This window comes from Pipistrellus kuhlii, unplaced genomic scaffold, assembly GCF_014108245.1.
Source record: "Pipistrellus kuhlii isolate mPipKuh1 unplaced genomic scaffold, mPipKuh1.p scaffold_m20_p_16, whole genome shotgun sequence".
In the NCBI taxonomy this organism is placed as follows: Eukaryota; Metazoa; Chordata; class Mammalia; order Chiroptera; family Vespertilionidae; genus Pipistrellus; species Pipistrellus kuhlii.
This window is the reverse complement of record NW_023425471.1, coordinates 5,828,045-5,842,798: the sequence shown is the minus strand read 5'-3', so window position 1 is coordinate 5,842,798 and position 14,754 is coordinate 5,828,045. Positions and strand designations below refer to the sequence as shown.

Below are 14,754 nucleotides of genomic sequence, written 5' to 3'. Positions count from 1 at the left end.
GCCTGCAGACTGAAGGGCCCCAGGTTCGATTCCAGTCAAAGGCATCTATAATACCTTGGTTTCAGGCACATCCCCAGTGGGGAGTGTGCAGGAGACAGCTGACCAATATTTCTCGCTCATCGATGTTTCTAGGTCTCTGTCCCTCTCCCTTCCTCTCTGTGAAAAAGCAATAAAATATATTTTAAAATAAAATAAAATAAAATAAATAGATTAAAAAAAAGAGGTTGACTACAGCAGCTTCACAATTCAAGCAATGCAAATAAGTGAAAAGGAAGAAGATGGCAGTGAAAAAAGAGAAGATCCAGGTGATAATTGGAAGAAGGAGGTGGTGGTGGTGGTGGTATAGAAAAATCTTCAGGTCCCTGGACTAAAACAGCTCTGATACAAGCACCCCCTGCTCCAGCAATCATTACAGAAACCCCAGAACTGGCAATGACTAACGGTGTGGATAGGTCTCCTAGAGCCAGATTAACCACAAGGAAAACATCACAAGGGCCACTAGAAGACATAGAGCGATACACCGTTCCCATCCCCGCAGTCCATTGCCAAGAAGGTAGAAAGCCAAAAGGATAAAGAAATGGAGAAGAGCTTTAGAGTTGTTAGTAAGACACAAAACTAGAGGCAGAGATGAGGTGTCAAAAAACCAGGCCCTTAAACTTCAGCTAGACAACCAGCACACTGTGCTTAAAAATAGAAAACCAGACGAAACCAGTTTGGCTTAATGGATAGAGCATTGGCCTGCGGACTGAGAGGTCCCGGGTTCGATTCTGGTCAAAGGGCATGTGCCTTCGTTGTGGGCACATCCCCAGTGGGGGGTGGGTAGGAGGCGGCTGATCGATGTTTCTCTCTCATTGACGTTTCTAGCTCTCTGTCCCTCTTCCTTCCTCTCTGTAAAAAATCAATAAAATATATTTTTTAAAAATAGAAAACCAACTACACAGTACAATGAAGGAATAGTCTTTGTTAACCCTTCTAAGGTAACTAGACCACACTAATCACCATGAACAGCCATTATCATCTGATTTCTACAGAATGACAGCAATCAATGCAGACCTCTCTCTATAAGTGACTGGCCCTATTGCACTACGGAAGTTTCAAGTGTCACAACTGCTCTTTATGTATATTGAATTTAGGGAGATTGAAAAAAAAATCCACAAAAAAAATGGCAACCAGTGGTCATTTCAAAATCTTTTTTATGTTCAGGTACTGAGCCTTTGTAAGGTTGAGCACCTCAAATTTGCTGCACTCATGCGGACTCATGTGGATCACAACTTCTGGATTAGAAAGTTATAGCTGTTAGGTGGCGATGCAAAACTTGCATCCAGCTCTGCTGGATACCTATCAGAAATCCTGCAGAGAATTAGCTGTCTGAGTTTTGATTTGCTGTAAATTCAAAGCAACATGAGCAGAACCTCAGCTTAAAATCCATGTAGGTTCATGGATCTTGCATAGAACTCAGTTAGCTGGATGAAAAGTGCTCAACACTCTCAGAACTCACAATGATAGACAAGTCCAGATATACTTATGCTGAAAATGTTATTAGACATTCTGTACATGTAGCAATTGTCCCAGGGTAGCTCTGTTATCAACCCTCTGGTGTGTCTTTAAAGTTAGGGGTGAATGACAGGTGATATAGCATTTATGTTTTTATGATTATAGCTTAAACTATCCAGTCATTTTTTAATCCTGTAACTTCAGGAAGATACCCAGGATTACTGAAAAGTTTCTGTCCATCTAATGAGATAGTCTGGCAATTTTTTAGTTTAGTATCTTTGGTTCAATAGAAATATGTCAAAGTGGTGTGCAGCCACTTGCTGCAGAGTCTGGGTTTCTCTGCAGTAAATCCCTTTGCCTAATGGCGGGAGATGCAGACAGACTTACTGTACTACGGGCAAGAGTGAAGCAAGTGGGTGAGTAGAACTATACTGATATGGGAACATATTTCTATGGAAGTTGAGTCTTGATAAGTGTTAACGTAGGAATCAGAGTCCTGGTGGGTTACAGGATCTCCTGACAGACCTGCCAACCATTTCTTTTTCTTTCAACTGTTGTGAAAACCAGTACGCAAATGGCCAGAGGCTGCTATAGGTGCCAGTGGCCAGAATGGAAATAACAAACTGCTAGTACACCTGGGCTCCCACCCTGACTCCACTCATACAGAAGAGATCTGAGTCCTCTGAAAGGAAAAAGGTATAGTGAGATCCTGCCAGGACCACACTAACCACTCTTTCCATCCTGCCCACCCCAGACTGCACCCAACAGCCCTTATACTAAGGCAAGGGCACAGGGCATTCCCTCCCGCCTCCAGATTCCATGCCTCTCTCCCCATCTAACCTGCCAGTTTCCTGTTGGGTTTTCCTGGACAGGGAATTTGAGCAGGAAGGCACTTCTGTCTGCCTTGGACCTTGAGTGCAACACCCTGTATCCCAGTGAGCACCAAGGAAGTCAGTACCTGCCCTATCTGGTGAACACAGACCATTGGCCAAGCTAGGCCATTTGAGAGGCACCAACTCCCTCTGGGCAGATATGGCCAAGGTGAAACCAAGGAGCTAGGCCAGAGCTGCCTAGACAAAGGGACTATCACAGTGGAGGGCCCCATTGCTGGCAAAAACTGGTCCCTGTCCAATACTGACTCCTCCACTGGCATATCCTCAGAGCATTGCAGGAGCTGCTGGTACTCAATGTGAGATCCAGGTCCAGCTCTGCCCTAGTCCCAGATATTCCAGGAGCCCGCCAAGGCTACGGGGTGTTCAGACCCCCAGAGGGAACACAGCAAGAACAGAAGTTCCTGTCAGCTGTTCCCCAGGTGGGGTCACTAGAGAAGTATGGGAGGTGAAGAGTCCAGCCAAACCAGCCAGGAGAGGGCAGAGCCCTGGCTTCCTAAGGGCAGTGACCCCCGGCTTGGAGGCTCTGCCCCTCCTGACCCATTCCCTCCCTGTTCCACCTGCTGCAGGGCCCACAGGCCACTTGTGTGGTCACAGGGAAGGATTCCAGGACTGAAGAAGGGAGGGAAGATCAGGGACATTTCTCCCCAGCTTCTTGCCTGTAGGAGTCACTGTGGCCTCCACCTTTAGTCCTGTCTTTCTCAAGGTCACCCTCTCTATACTATCCTTCCCAGATGCCAGGGATCATACCCCTCTCTTCCAGGAATATGACTACCATTGAGGTTTATACACTCTGCCCCCACCTTCATAACTTAAAGCCCTTATGAAACCCTCAGACTGCCCCAACCGGAGTGCTCTTGTTTCCTGCTGGGACCCGGACTATTACAAACACCCTGGACTTCCAGGATTGGGGGTATGGCCAGACCAACGTGTCCTCATGTCCTCCCACCCCCAACTTCAGGTCCAGCCAAGTGCAAGGCTACTCTCTGCAGGCCTTCAGTAGGCTCCAGTCCACTGGCCAGCCTTCTGGGATTCTGAGTCCCAGTGGCTCAACCTAGAGCCTGTTCGCTCAGGGCACTCTTCTTTTATTTTGTATTTTATTTTTAAATATATTTTTATAATTATGATTTCAGAGAAGAAGGGAAAGGGAGACATAGAAGCATCAATGATGAGAGAGAATCACTGACCGGCTGCCTCCTGCATGCTCTACTGGGGATCAAGCCCACAACCCTGGTATGTGCCTGTGACCAGAATTGAACCCAGGACCCCTTCAGTCCACAGGCCAATACTCTATCCACTGAGCCAAACTGGCTAGGGCAGGGCACCCTTCTTTTATGACTTCACCCACTGGTCACCTGGGAGACAATACTGAACATTCCACCCACAGCCTGGGCCTTCAGGAGGCAAGGACAGCAGGCCCAGCCAGCCCAGGGGACTCTCCATCCTATGTAAATGAGGACACCGCTAGCCCATGTCTAACAGGTGTGTAGAGGACAGCCTTCGAGGTGCTGTGTGTTCTTAGCACCATGGATGATGCTACTGTTCTCAAGCGACAAGGCTACATCATGGGGATAAATTTGGGAGAGGGCTCTTTTGCAAAAGTAAAATCCGCGTACTCTGAGCGTCTGAAGTTCAACGTGGCAGTTAAGATCATTGACCGCAAGAAAGCCCCCGCAGATTTCTTAGAGAAATTCCTGCCTCGGGAAATTGAGATTTTGATTATGTTAAATCACCGCTCCATTGTCAAGATCTACGAGATCTTTGAGACATCAGATGGCAAGGTCTATATTATCATGGAGCTTGGGGTCCAGGGAGATCTCCTCGACTTCATCAAAAACCAGGGAGCCCTTCATGAAGACGATGCTCGCAAGAAGTTTCACCAACTGTCCTCCGCCATCAAGTACTGCCACGACCTGGACATTGTCCACCGAGACCTCAAGTGCGAGAACCTCCTCCTTGACAAGGACTACAACATCAAACTGTCGGACTTCGGCTTCTCTAAGCGCTGTCTGCGGGATCACAGCGGCCGACTGACCCTGAGTAAGACCTTCTGTGGGTCAGTGGCGTACGCAGCTCCCGAGGTCCTGCAGGGCATCCCCTACCAGCCCAAGGTCTGTGACATCTGGAGCCTGGGCGTGATCCTCTACATCATGGTGTGTGGCTCCATGCCCTACGATGACTCCAACATCAAGAAGATGCTGCGCATCCAGAAGGAGCACCGTGTCAACTTTCCTCGCTCAAAACACCTGACAAAGGAGTGCAAGGACCTCATCTACCGCATCCTGCAACCAGATGTCACCCTGCGGCTGCACATTGATGAGATCCTCAGCCACTGCTGGATGCAGCCCAAGCCCCGGGCCACACTGTCCCCCGAAACTATCAGCAAGGAGCGGACGGGCGTCCAGGGCACCAAGCCCTTGCAGTCTGCTGACCCCTGCTCTGAAAAGAAGTCTATTACCCATGTGGAACCCCGGGAGGAGGCACTGCCTCAGGCGATGACAGACTCAAGGCCCCAGGAGGAGAAGGAGGAAGGACAGTTTGAAATCAGGAGAATCACCCACACAACTGGGCACATGAGCAGAGAGGCAATGGAAGGGTGCTCCTACAAGTTCCCAGAGAGAAAGACCCAGTGAGCCTCTCACAGAATCTGGAGGCTGGCAGGAAATGAGGAAGACTTCACGGCTGGGTATAAAACCAAATTTAAGATTTGACTTAAGTTGAACCATATGTGGCAAGTGGTTACCATGGGACAGTGTAGATCCACAGTGCCCAGCACACCGAGACCTGGAAGGGAGCAAGGATCAGTCTGCAACTTCTACTAGTACTTTGTTCTGGATGCTGCAGGGCAAGGCCTCAAACTGTTCTCGCAAGTACTGTAGGAATGCATAGGATCACCCCAGCCCCAAGCATGCTGGAGGCTGCAAGTCAACTTTTTCTGAGCAATAATGTTGGTGCTATTTGAGGTGGCAGGCATCTTGAATGTGTTTTGATATGTTCAGGGGCATTGCTAAACAAGCCAAAGAGACACTGGTTGATTAAGCGAGAAACAAGGGATTGTTGGTTAAACTGAAGACTTCATTTAGAATCCAAAAATCTTAACAAATCTCTTGTACCTTGAGCCAGATATTTTCCCTGAAAAGCATGCGTTTTCCCCCCAGCACAATTTTGTTATGGTTTTGAGGAGTGAACTGAGCTGGGTATGTGGAGCTTATAGAGTATGATATGTAATGGGTGGATAGGCTGTCCATTGTACTTTTTCTTCCTTTCCATGCTCAGACATGGTTTGGCCATACAAGATCTCTGTAACATACATGAACAAAACCAATAAAAGGTGCACATATGGAAACAAAATTACTGCCATGTTTTTTTATGATACATTTCTCGAGGTGAAATTGCTGGGTCCACGGTACACAAACACTTTAGTGAGATAATCAACATTTAAGAAGTGTTAAATCTATTTTCAGAAATCTATCTGGGGCCCAAAGAGAACATTAAACCTATAAAAAATAGATTTCTAAATATTTTAAAAATTTGTTGACTCTAAGTCTGATGGAAAAGGGACAAAATAGTGGAACTTAGACAGAAAGTGGATACTGTCATAGAATAACTTACCCCTAAGACAGGCTGACAGCTCCAGAATGTGCTGAGGGTGACTGTCCTTGTGGTACTGCAGGGCCCTCTGCCCATCGTGAGCTGAGAGAAGTTCATTTCTTCTCTCCTATCTCCCCTTTGCTGTTAAATGGTCTCTCACACAGACATAAGTCAGAGCAAGTTGAAAGTCACTCACCATTAGAGCTTAATTGTGACAGAGAGTGGCACAATTCTTGTTTGTTGTCACAGTAAGGCGGGGTGGGGTGGGGGAGGTGTACACTTGAACTTAGAAGCCCGATATCCTGCCAAAACCGGTTTGGCTCAGTGGTAGAGCCTCGGTCTTCGGACTGAAAGGTCCCAGGTTCGATTCCGGTCAAGGGCATGTACCTTGGTTAAGGGCACATCTCCAGTAGGGGGTGTGCAGGAGGCAGCTGATTGATGATTCTCTCTCATTGATGTTTCTGACTCTATCCCTCTCTCTTCCTCTCTGTGAAAAATCAATAAAATATAAAAAAAGAAGCCTGATATCCTGTACAATGAAGACCTTTGATGTTTCTCACATAACTTTCAAATGTTGCTCCAAAACTTCATGTGGGTGAAAAGCCTGCATCTGGATGTGATATCTGAACCCCCCTAACTCCATTTTATAGAGAAATAAAATAGTTTTTGAATGGATTTTCCAGAAACACAAAGGTATTTACGAAATAAACTGGTGGAGGACTGTATTAATAATTTGTTTTGTTCTAGGCTTTCCAAGATTTGTTGACAACTGCACAAAAATGCTATCTCTAGTGGCAATGCTGCTAGTGTTATCTGTATCTGAGTCATTGATTTAAGACCGCTGGTCAGACTACACCAACAGCTGTTTCAGAATAAACAATTTAGGTGCAAACATCTGGTAATTCATTGTGGCTCTAATGTAGTCTTATCCCAGAATGCATTTAGTTTATAACATTACTTTGCTTTCATGTCTTCTTTATTATACAGTATTTTAAAAATTTTCAGAGAGGAAGGGAGAGGGAGAGAGAAACATCAATGATCAGAGAGAACCATTGATTGGCTGCCTCCTGCACGCCCCCCTACTGGGCATGGAGCCCACAAATCTGGCATGCGCCCTGACTGGGAATCGAACCTGATTTCCTGGTTCACAGGTCAATGCTCAAACAGGGAGCCACATTGGCAGGGCATACAGTATTTTTAAAAATCTTTATTGTTGCCGAAGCCGATTTGGCTCAGTGGTAGAGCGTCAGTCTGCGGACTGAAAGATCCCAGGTTTGATTCCGGTCAAGGGCATGTACATTGGTTGCTGGCACATCCCCGATAGGGGATGTGCAAGAGGCAGCTGGTCGATGTTTCTCTCTCATCGACGTTTCTAGCTCTCTATCTCTCTCCCTTCCTCGCTGTAAAAAAATCAATAAAAATATATTTAAAAAAATCTTTATTGTTGAGAGTATTACAGATGTCTCCTCTGGTGGTGCCACCTCCTGGTTCTTACACACTGGCTAGTTTTTCTCACGTGCTGTACCAGGGTTGTTCTGTGTGACCCTATCAGATGAGGCCATGAGACATAAGCCCACGAGACTTTGCTCAGTTTCCAAAGTGCCCGGATTTCAAGGAATTTTATGATTTTTCTAAGGCCATGGAGCAGGGCTGTGTCATGGAAAGTGTCCTTGTGAATCTGGGGGGCAGGATGGAGTCAGCTCTCATTATTCCCCACTGGGAGCAGAGTTGCTCACCTGACAACACTTCCCCCCAATGAGCTAGTGGGCCTTTACTGAAACACTAGCAGGCGTCCTCAAACTTTTTAAAGTGGGGGCCAGATCACGGTCCCTCAGAGAGCTGGAGGGCCGGACTATATGAACTACTAATTCCTACTGTAACACCTCGGCTGCGCTCACTGCCCAAAAAACCTGGCGGGCCGGATCAGACTCCTCTGCGGGCCGCATGTGGCCCGCGGGCCGTAGTTTGAAGACGCCTGCACTACAGCAATTGGGGAAAGGAAAATCCAGCCTTAGAAACCCTGCTGCAAAAGCAGAGTCTTCCAGCACTCTACGTCCGTGTTCTTTCAGAGAAAAGAACTCGAGTCTCAACGGCCAGAGCACTTATGTAATTGACATTTTTCTTGGACTCGTTCCTGGCAATCATTTTGAAAACAAAAATCCTCATGTGCTTTTTCAAAACTGACTAAAGGAAGTGCAGGGAAAGGAGAGAGCAAGAGAGAGAGAGCAAGAGAAAGAGAGATGGGGGGGGGGGAGAGGGGGAAAAGGGGGACTTCATTGGGAGGACTGGCTGGTAGGGGAGACATTGATGATTTTTCTGGAGAGAAGACTATTGAAAGAGGGAGAAGTGAGAGGAATTGGAGAAAACACAAAAGGGGAAACAAGATGTTTCTTCCCCCAAGAGGATGGTATTTGCCTCATTGGCAGCACTTCTCAGATTGAAGGGACCTTCACTTGAGGTCCCATCAGCACAATGAGATTCCGTCCAGTGCCTCTGCTTTCCAGCTGGCCCTGGTTGTGCCGCCTCCTGGTTCTCACACCGGTCCTGGGTTCTCGCCCACCCCAGGGTTGGTCTGGGTGACCCTAGCAGATGGCAGAAGCAATGAGCTGTCACTGCTGAGACTGGCTCGCAAAGATATGGTGGCTTTCTGTGTCTCTGATCACCAGCTCTGGTAGAAGGCAGCTGCTGTCTGAGCAGACTTTCAGAGGGACCCACAGGGCTGCCCATGGCCAATGGCAGGGGCTGGAAACGGCTCCTCCACTCTCTCAGGCAAACCTTCAGATGACTGCAACCTGGCCCACACGTGGGCTGAAATCTCCCAAACACCCAGCTCAGCTGCTTCTGGATTCCCGAGCCACAGAAACTGAGAGATAATAAAGGTTTGTTGTGTGAAGCCACTCAGTTCCATACTGAACTAAGACGTCTGTGACGCAGTGAGAAAGGTCTGGAAATAATGGTCCCCCGCTGTAAATGGGTTAGACAAGTTTCCAAACTTTGGCAACGGGTAGATTTAATAAAAAGGCATGCTAAGTTTTCTGGAAAGACCTGACAAAGATTTCAAACTCTACAGCTGTTCAAAACGGAAAAAATTGCAGAATTATACATGGAAAAACCCCCAGTTATGCTTGATACTACAATCTAAGCAATATCTTATAATTAGCTAGCTATTAATTATAGTCAAACCTCAGTTCTCAAATGTCTCCCATCTCAAACAATTCAGTTCTCCACCCAGTTATTCTCAGAAAACTGTCTCGGTAGTCAAACAAAACTTCGGTTGCCAACCTGACAACCTTTTCATGGTGATACCCGTATGATCAGCCACCTGTCTCTAAGGGGACAGACAAACATAGAATGCACCATTATGAGTCAGTTTACCGGTAAACCTCATGTTGTTAACATCTCAGAAAATTTCTCTGTGCATATTTTCTAGTGGGAAGAAATGATTCCATTTTCTTTCTTTTCTTTTTTTAAAATATATTTTTTATTGATTTTTTACAGAGAGGAAGGGAGAGAGATAGAGAGCTAGAAACGTCAATGAAAGAGAAACACCGACCAGCTGCCTCTTGCACACACACACACACCCCCCCCCCCACCGGGGATGTGCCCGCAACCAACGTACATGTTCCTTGACTGGAATCGAACCTGGGACCTTTCAGTCTGCAGACCAGCGCTCTACCACTGAGCCAAACCGGTTTCGGCGATGATTCCGTTTTCAAACAAATCACTTCTCAAACAGCTTTCCGGACCAAATGAAGGTTGAGAACTGAGAATCCACTGAAATAGTAAAGGCAACAGGGAGGCCAGACATGCTATCACCTGGCCGTTTCGGTCTGCTCCCTGCGAATCACTGGGGGAGGGTCCAACACAGGTGAAAGGGACACACGTGCAGTCAAGTTGGGATGACACAGAGGACATGCCTGTCAGTCAAACCTGGATTCAGACATCATTGGCTAGAGCAAGTGAAGGCAATACAAGCCCATGAAATGTGGGAAAACATAATCCCCTAGAGAAAGGGGTTTGCAAATTCCTGGATTCCACCCCACAAAATAAACCCAGATAAAGCATCAATCTCATATTTCCATCTGGTGGAAAGTCCAGGTAGCTACAGGGCTAACTTTTTTCTATTTCTTGTGTTGGGGTGCCACCTGGTGGACATTTTTGTAATTGCATAAAGGCATTTATTTGCTTGTTTATTAATGTAACCTTTATTGTTGTGCATATTACAGGCGTCCCCCCTTTTCCCTATTGCTCACAGCCACCTGCTTCCCACCCTGCCTCAGGCCTTCACCACACTCCTGTCTGAGTCCATGAGTTATGCATATGTGCATATAGGTTCTTTGGTTAATCTCTTCCAGCCTCCCTCTTGCTTCCCTGAGATTCGTCAGTCTGTTCCATGTTTCCATGCCAATGGTTCTATTTTGTTCATTAGATTCCACATGTGAGATCCTGTGATAGTTGTGTTTCTCTGATTGGGTTATTTTGCTTAGCATTATAATCTCTAAGTATATCCATGCTGTCACAAAGTGACACAGGGAACATGCCTGTCAGTCAAAACCTGGAGACAGATCATTGGCTTGAGGAAGTGAAGCCAATGCAAGCTAGTGAAATGTGGTAAAACATAAATCATAAAATCCCTTTGTCTAGGATTCGCTCTCCAGGCTCCCTCTTGTTCCTCTGGCTTTGCTCTTAGAATATATATATATATATATATATATATATATATATATATATATATATATATATATATATCATTGATTTTTTTACAGAGAGGGAGAGAGATAGAAACATCAATGAGAGAGTCATCGATCAGCTACCTTTTGCAGGCCCCTACTGGGGATGTGCCCTCAACCAAGGTACATGTCCTTGACCGGAATTGAACCCCGGACCCTTCAGTCTGCAGGCTGACATTCTATCCACTGAGCCAAACCAGTTTCGGCTGGCTTTGCTCTTGCCTGTGCTCCTTCCATAGCCAGGTGGCCCTGCAGACCCCACGCACCATGGACTGATAGCAGCTGGGAAGACAAGCTATACTGGCCAGATATGGACTAGACTGTGCTTTAATACGGAGCAGAGGGTCTGAGCATTGGCTTTGATCTTAGCTCTGTTGAAGACAAAATGATATTTTTTTTCCATGGCGGGATGAAGGGAGGTGGGAACTGCGAAACTCAGGGGTTTAATTCCACAAAAATAAATCTTTCTACATACCTCATCCTCCTGTATGAGACTCAAAAATCCCTTTTTTCATGACATTGCAAGAAGCCCACTTCCACAGGCAACAGGCGGGGAGAGGGAGAGCTCCCCACCGATGATATGAGTGGGTACTTCATTGGTTCTCAAGGTGCGGTACCAGACAAGTAGCATTAACCTAAGAAACATATTGGCAACGCAAATTCTCACATTCCATCCCAGAAAATAAATCCAGATAAAGCATCAATTTCTTAAATTAGATTTCCATCTGGTGGCAGTCCATATAGCTAGTTCTCCCAGCCCCCTTATTTCTTATGTTAGGGTGCCATCTGGCGGAGCTCTTATGTAATTGCAAAATTATCCCTTTCTCTCTCTCTCTCTCTCTCTCTCTCTCTCTCTCTCTCTCTCTCTCTCTCTCTCCCCTCTCTCCTTCTCTCTCTCTCTCTCTCTTTCTCTCTCTCTCTCTCTCTCTCTCTCTCTCTCTCTCTTTCTCTCCTCTCTCCCATATCTCTTTATTTAACCTTTATTGATGACAGTATTATACTGTAGATGCCTTCACTTTCCCCATTGCCCACCACCACCCGGTTCTCGCCCCACCCCAGGCCTTCACCACACTACTGTCTATGTCCATTAGTTATGCATATGTACACATAAGTTCTTTGGTTAATCTCTTCCTGCCTCCCATGCCCCTTCCCTTTGAGATTCATCAGTCTGTTCTCTGTTTCCATGCTTCTGGTTCTATTTTATTCATTTTTTAAAAATATTTTTATTGATTTTACAGAGAGGAAGGAAGAGGGATAGAGAGCCAGAAACACCAAATCAGCTGCCTCTTGCACAGTCCTCACTGGGGATGTGCCCGCAACCAAGGTACATGCCCTTGACTGGAATTGAACCTGGGACCCTTCAGTCCGCAGGCTGATGCTCTATCCACTGAGCCAAAGACCCTTGAGTTCGCAGGCTGACGCTTTATCCACTGAGCCAAACCACTTAGGGCTATTTTATTCATGTTTATTTTGCTCATTAGATTCCACAAATGAGATCATATACTTGTCTCTGACTGGCTTATTTCACTTAGGATCTACTCATTTACCAATGGCTCTTTGCAGATCTTAATTTTAATAAATAATGCTGCTATGAACATAGGGGTGCATATATTCTCTCTGATTGGTGTTTCGTGATTCTTAGGATGTATTCCTAGAAATGGGATCACTGGGTCAAAAGTCAGTTCCATTTTTAATTTTTTGAGGAAACCCCACACTGTTTTCCATAGTGGCTGCCCCAGTTTGGACAGGTACATTAAAAACACAAACAAACAAACAAATAAAAGACATGTGACCACTAACTTACACCATAAATAAGAATAAACTCAAAATGGATAAAATACCTAATTTTAAGTCACAAAAATCCTAGAAGAATAAGTGGGCAGCAAAATCTCAGACATCTCACATAGCAGAATTTCACTGATATATCACCTAGGGCAGTGGTCTGCAAACTCATTAGTCAACAGAGACAAATATCAACAGTACAACGATTGAAATTTTTTTTGAGAGCTGAAAACCGACTTCTGCGCATGAGCAACGAAGTTTCAATCGCACTGTATGTGCGTGCCCGCTCATGGTATTTTGTGGAAGAGCCACACTCAATGGTCCAAAGAGCCGCATGTGGCTTGCGAGCCGCAGTTTGCTGACCACTGGCCTAGGGCAAGAGAAACAAAGGAAAAAAAATAAATAGGAATACATCAAACTAAAAAGCTTCTGCATAGAAAAAAAAAAAAGAACAGCATCAAAATGAAAAGGGAACCCACTATATGGAGAACATATTTGCCAATGATACATCTGATAAAGGGTTAATTTCTAAAATATATAAAGAACTCATACAACTCAACAAAAGGAAGACAAACTCTACAATTAAAAAAATGGGCAAAGGACCTCAATAGATACTTTTCTGAAGAGGACATACAGATCGCCAACAGACATATAGAAAATGCTCATTTACTTATCATCAGAGAGATGCAAATTAAAACAAGAATGAGGTATCTATCACCCCACAGCTGCCAGAATGGCTATCATCAACAAATCAACAAACAAGTGCTGGTGAGGATGTGGAGAAAAGGGACCTCTTTTGTGGTGGGAATGGTATTTATTATGTTTTTTTATGTTACAGTGTTACCCAGTGGATTCATCTTGTAATTGCAGAGTATATTTTCTTCTATTAATTGAGTGCCACTAAGTAGAATTCTCATGTATAATAACTCCATAGATATGTTTTTCTTATCACTTTTTTAAGAATGCCACCCAATGGAATTTTCCTGCAATTGCAGATCAGAGTTTTTCTTATTTCTCAGGTTAGAGGGCCACCTGGTGGCATTGTGTAATTCCAAATGAAATGTTTTTCTGGTTACTGGTCTCTCTCTTTACCCATTCTGTCCCTCTGTCCTCTCTCTGTTTACACACACACACACACACACACACACACACACACACACACACACACACGACTCTTGAACCAGAAGGGGATTAGGGGTGCCAACCCCCCCATAGTTGAAAGTCTGAATGTAACTTTTGACTCCCCCAAAACTTAACTACTAGTAGCCTACTGTTGATCTGAAGCCTTATCAATAATGGCTCACTGCATAGCGAATGCTATTTTCACAAAATAATCATTGGATTTCTTTTGGTCAGTATAAAACAGGTATTACGGTCAGTCTTTCTAAAATTGAAGAGCCAACACAAACTTTTGAAAGCGGGAGAATAACTAATAGGAAAAACATAGCTGATTTGAAATTACATGAAAATTCTATCAGGTGGTGCTCTAACCTGAAAAATAGGAAAAACTTCTCTGATCTGCAATTATAGTAAAATTCCATTGGGTGGCACTCTAAACAGACTACAGAAAAGCATCTGTATGCAATTACATGAAAGTTCTACCTGGAAGCACTCAATCCGAAAAAATATCACTCTGCAATTACTAGGTAATTCCAATGGGGGGCGATGTATATATATATATATAAAAAAAAAAATGATAGGGCATGCAATTACATATAATGTCCACACGATGGCACTCTAACACAATAAATAAAACGTCATTGCATTTACACTACATTTACACACGGTGGCACTCTAACACAAGAAATAAAAAAATTGCCACGGCAGTTACATAAAAAGTCCAGTAGATGGCAATCTAACATAAGAAATAGAAAAGATTGGTCTTTTCTGTGGGGGAAGGGAATTCTTTTGGCATTTATCCAAATAAGGTATTATTACGAAATGTGTGGTGATAAATTTATAGGATTTATTTACTTAGTAAATTAAAATTTAGCACACATATTTTCAGTGCTTTGGACATATTTTAATTATACTAGTATTCTTTCATTTTGTTGTCTTTTTTGTGCCTACAAACAGGTCCTCTAGAACAGATACCAAATATCTAACTTTTCTACATCCGCAGCCTCTACCTCAAATTTTGATATATTGAGAATTCAATAAATAAGTAAATAAATATTATTTTAAAACTGCTTGTTTATTTAAATTACAAATATTTTAAATCCTTACCCAAGGATATGTTTTTTATTGATTTTTAGAGAGAGAGGGAG

General features: G+C 44.5%; 1 protein-coding gene and 1 pseudogene across 1 annotated transcript; both read left to right on the top strand.

Moving 5' to 3' along the window:
• Positions 1-221: 221 nt before the first annotated feature.
• Positions 222-1,359, top strand: LOC118719825 (annotated as a pseudogene).
• A 2,551-nt stretch (positions 1,360-3,910) lies between these two features.
• Positions 3,911-5,017, top strand: LOC118719824 (testis-specific serine/threonine-protein kinase 1-like). Its single transcript, XM_036439624.1, has one exon. The coding sequence runs from the start codon at positions 3,911-3,913 to the stop codon at positions 5,015-5,017; it is 1,107 nt and encodes a 368-aa protein (XP_036295517.1).
• Positions 5,018-14,754: the final 9,737 nt, after the last annotated feature.